This window comes from Carlito syrichta, unplaced genomic scaffold, assembly GCF_000164805.1.
Source record: "Carlito syrichta isolate Samal-C Ts95f unplaced genomic scaffold, Tarsius_syrichta-2.0.1 Scaffold307179, whole genome shotgun sequence".
Lineage (NCBI taxonomy): Eukaryota > Metazoa > Chordata > Mammalia > Primates > Tarsiidae > Carlito > Carlito syrichta.
Window position 1 is genome coordinate 175,272 of NW_007251275.1, and position 4,653 is coordinate 179,924.

Below are 4,653 nucleotides of genomic sequence, written 5' to 3' on the forward strand. Positions count from 1 at the left end.
CAAAATGAGCCGGGCGTGGTAGCGCGTGCCTGTAGTTCCAGCTACTTGAAAGACTGAGGCGGAAGGGTCACCAGAACCCAGCAGGTCGAGGCTGCGGTGGCCGGGAGCGGCCACTGCACTCCAGTCTGAGTGAGAGTGAGACTCCAACTCAATAAATAAATAAATAGATAATAAATTTATTGTAGAGATGAGGTTTCGTCATGTTGCCCAGGCAGATCTCCAACCTGCGGACTTTGGCATTTCTCTTGCCTCAGCCTCCCAAAAATGCTGGGATTACAGGCATGAGTCACAGTGGCCTGCTGGAACTTCTATTTTCATTGAATAATATGTCTTGGACATCTTTCCTTGTTAGTACATATAGTTCAATTTTACTCTGTATCCAATAACTCCATAGTATTTCATGACATGAATTTGTCATAACTTATATAACCTTCCCCTATTGATGGACACTTATATTGTTTCCAATTTTTTGCTATTTCTAAGAGTATCTCAATAAATATCCTTATACTTCCATCTCTGTACACGTGTGAGTTAGTTTTTATAGGAGAAATTCCTAAAGTTAGAATTGCTAGCCAGGCATAGTGGCTCACGCCTGTAATCCCAGCACTTTGGGAAGCAAAAACAAGAGGATTGCTTGAGCCCAGGGGTTTGAGACCAGCCTGGGTAACCTGGTGAGACCTCGTCTCTACAATAAATCAAAAAATTAGCTGGGTATGGTAACACACACCTGTGGTTCCAGCTACTTGAAAAGCAGAGGGGATTGTCTGAGCCCAGAAAGTCGAAGCTGTGGTGGCTATGAGTATGCACTGCACTCCAGTCTGAGTGATAGAGTGAGATTCTGACTCAAAAAAAAAAGTAGAAGTGCTGTGACAAAAGGTATGTTTCGTTAAAATTTGGTAGTATTTTGATAAAAATTGTCTAATTGCTTTCCAAAAGTGAATTATCAATTTATTCCTCAACTAGCAGCAAACGAGAATGCCAGTTTATTTATAAACTCATTAACACTTGGTTTTCTCAATCTCTTTATGCTTTGTAATCTGATAGGCAACAAAACTTTAATTGTTTTAATTTATTATTCTTTTTTAAGGCTGAAGTGCAGTGGCACACTCACAGCCACCCCGGCATCTACCTGCTAGAGCCTGGTGATCCTTCTGCCTCAGCCTTCCAAGTAGTGGGAACTACAGGCTCGTGCTGCCACGCCTGACTAATTTTTTATTATTTATTGTAGAAATGAGATCTCACCAAGTTGCTAGGTTGGTCTCCAACCTGGGAGCTCAGGCAATCCACTTGCCTCAGACTCCCAAAGTGCTGGGATTGCAGGCTGAGCTACTAAGCTCAGCCAATTTATGATTTTTATTAGTAATATTAAGCATCTTTCATATGTATATTGGCTATTTGCATTTTTTCTTCTGTGCTAGGCTTGTTTGTATTTTTTGCCCATTTTTCTTTTTTTTCTTTTTTTTTCTGAGTCAGTGTCTTACTCTGTCACCCAGGCTGGAGTGCAATGACACTCTGGCCACCACAGCCTCGACCTGCTGGGCTCTGGCAATCCTTGCACCTCAGCCTTCCAAGTAGCTGGAGCTACAAGCATGCACCACCATGCTTGGCTACTTTTTAAATGTATTGTAGAGACGTCGTCTCACCAAGTTGCCCAGGCTGGGCTCAGGCAATCCTCTCACCTCTGCCTCCCAAAGTGCTGGGATTACAGGTGTGAACCACTGCGCCTGGCTCGACACTGTTGTTTTATACTGTGTTCTATCTGGTAGGATAAGGAGAAAAGGTGTCAGGATTGAGGGGCAGTGGGTGGTGAGAGAGATCGTCCCCATTTGTCACTCATTTTTTCCAACATTTTCCTGGTTGTTTTCTCCAACCCTTCAGACCTATGGAGTCATTCTTAGATGTGCACACACATTGGAAACATTCACCCTCCACACATTGTGGAGAAAAGTCAGCAAAGGTTGACCATGAGATTGGTCCACAGGAGTGTGACTGAGCGCTCTGCCGTTACCCTGGAGGAAAGCCTCTGCAGAGCCAGGGGAAGAATCCTGGGAGCCTGTGGAGAGGGGAGCTGACAGGAGTTCCCTCTGGGACCCAGAACTCAGAGCTAACCTGTCTTCTCCACCCCCAGGGTACGAGGGACAGAATTTGGGGAAGATCCTAAGGGATTTGGAGGCGAGCAAAGTGGTGCATATGGATCGATGGTCTGTGGAGGTGATACCCCAACAAACTGAAGAGAAGAGCGACCCAGTCCCCTTTCAGATCATCAACAACTACTTCTCCATTGGTGTGGTCAGTGGGGTGGAGCTTGGAGGGAGGGAGGAGGTAGGGGCTGAGCAGACTGAGGCTTGAGGAGGTCAGAGAGGGAAGGTGAGGGACAAGGGAGGTGTGACAGGGAAACTGGGAGTGCAGTATGGGGGTGTGAGTTGCGAGAAAAGAACAGGGGCCAGGCTCGGTGGCTCATGCCTGTCATCCCAACACTTTGGGAGGCTGAGGTGAGAGGATTGCCTGAGTCCAGGGTTTCGAGACCAGCCTGGACAATTTGGCAAGACCTCATCTCTACAATAATTCCAAAAATTTGCTGGGCATGGTTGCACTCACCTATATTTCCAGCTACTTGGAAGGCTGAGGCTGAAGGATTGCCTGAACCCAGCAGATCAAGGCTGTGGTGGCTGTGAGCATGCCACTGCACTCCAACCTGGGCAACAGAGTGAGGCTCTGACTTAAAAAAAAAAAAAAAAAGAACTTGGGACTTGCTGTGCCTAGACCGGGCGGGAGGGAAAGGAGGGAGAGGGAGAGAACAAGCTCTGTAGGGAGAGGGAAGGCAGGCCTCTGAGCTCCCGACCTGAACTCTGCAGGATGCCTCCATTGCTCACCGGTTTCACATCATGCGAGAGAAATATCCTGAGAAGTTCAACAGCAGGTGAGGGTAAGCAGGGAGGTGTTGGCACACACAGTGTCAGGGACCAAGCTGGGACCAAGCTTAACTCACGACACCTCTGGGAAATCCCCCAACCAAAGCTCCCCGTGTTCTCCGTGGGACTAGAGTTTGGAAGCTGATGTTTGTCCCCATCACTCGCTACCCCTGCCAACCCCATGTAACCTGTCCCCTCCCTCCTGGGCCTTGTGTTGGGGCTGACACAGAATGAAGAACAAGCTATGGTACTTCGAGTTTGCCACATCTGAATCCATCTTCTCAACGTGCAAAAAACTGGAGGAGTCTTTGACAGTCGAGGTGCGTGTCACAAGACCCCACCGTATGTCCTTTTCAACTCCTCATATCCAAGTTTCTCCCTCCACATGTGCCATTAAGAACTTCCTATATTCCCTGGAACCTATATTTCTTTGACCTCCCAGCTCTGCCACCCTGATTTTCCAAGTCTTCAAGATACGAAAGGCCAGGCCCAGTGGTTCACCTCTCTAATCCCAGCACTTCGGGAGGCTGAGGCAGAAGAATCACTTGAGCCCAGGATTTGAGACCAGCCTCGGCAACTTAGCAAAACCTTGTCTTTTTAAAAAATCAAAAAACTAGGCCAGGCATGGTGGTTTGTGCCTGTAATCTCAGCACTTTGGGAGGCCAAGGTGAGAGGATCGCTCAAGACCAGCCTAGAAAATATAGCAAGACTCCATCTTTTTTTTTTAAGTCAGAGTCTTGCTGTTGTCCTGGCTGGCTCACAGCCACTACAGCCTTGACCTGCTGGGTTTGGGTGATCCTTCCACCTCAGCCTTCCACGTAGCTGGAACTACAGGTGCACATTACCATGTCCGGCTCTTTTTGGTTTATTGTAGAGACGAGGTCTCACCAGGTTGCCCAGACTGGTCTCAAACCCCTGGACTCAGACAATCCTCTCACCTCCGCCTCCCAAAGTTCTGGGATTACAGGCATGAGCCACCGTGCCCAGCCAGCAAGACTCCATCTTTGTTTTTTTTTTTGAGTCAGAGTCTCGCTCTATCACCCAGTCTGGAGTACAGTGGCATGCTTACGGCCACCACAGCCTCAATCTGCTGGGCTCAGGTGATCCTTCCGCCTCAGCCTTCCAAGTAGCTGGAACTACAGGTGCACGCTCCCATGCCCGGCTATTTTTGGTTTACTGTAGAGATGAAGTCTCGCCAAGTTGCCCAGGTTGGTCTTGAACCCCTGTGCTCAGGCAATCCTCTCACCTTGACTTCCCAAAGTACTGGGATTACAGGCTTGAGCCATAAGACTCTATCTTATAAAAATAAATAAATACATATGTACGTGAAATAAAAAACAAAAATAAAAAAATTAGCCAGGTGTGGTAGTGTATGTCTGCAGTCCCAGCTACTTGGAAGGCTGAGGCCGAAGGATCACCTGAGCCCAGGAGATTGAGGCTGCAGTGAACTGTGATCGTGCTACTGCACTCCAGCTGAGCAACAGAGTGAGACTCTTACTCAAGAAAAAAGATACCTTAGGCTGGGTGTGGTGGCTCACGCCTATAATCCCAGCACTCTGGGAGGCCTAGGTGGAAGGATTGCCTTAGCCCACAGGTTTGAGACCAGCCTGGGCAACTTGGTGAGACCTCATCTCTACAATAAATTTTTTGTTTGTTTGTTTGTTTGTTTTTTGAGTTGGAGTCTCACTCTGTCACCCAGACTGGAGTGCAGTGGCCGCTCCCGGCCACCGCAGCCTCGACC

At 48.1% G+C, this 4,653-nt stretch overlaps 1 protein-coding gene across 6 annotated transcripts in view; it reads left to right on the forward strand.

Annotated features, from left to right (window-relative positions):
- DGKA (diacylglycerol kinase alpha) overlaps window positions 1-4,653 on the forward strand; it is a 26,206-nt gene that overhangs the window by 19,696 nt on the left and 1,857 nt on the right. For all 6 annotated transcript variants that reach the window (XM_008064018.2, XM_008064019.2, XM_021715522.1 and 3 more), the window contains 3 exons: window positions 2,129-2,289; window positions 2,856-2,920; window positions 3,142-3,232. In XM_008064018.2, coding sequence (XP_008062209.1) covers window positions 2,129-2,289; window positions 2,856-2,920; window positions 3,142-3,232 — 317 coding nt within the window. The remainder of the gene's footprint in view (window positions 1-2,128; window positions 2,290-2,855; window positions 2,921-3,141; window positions 3,233-4,653) is intronic.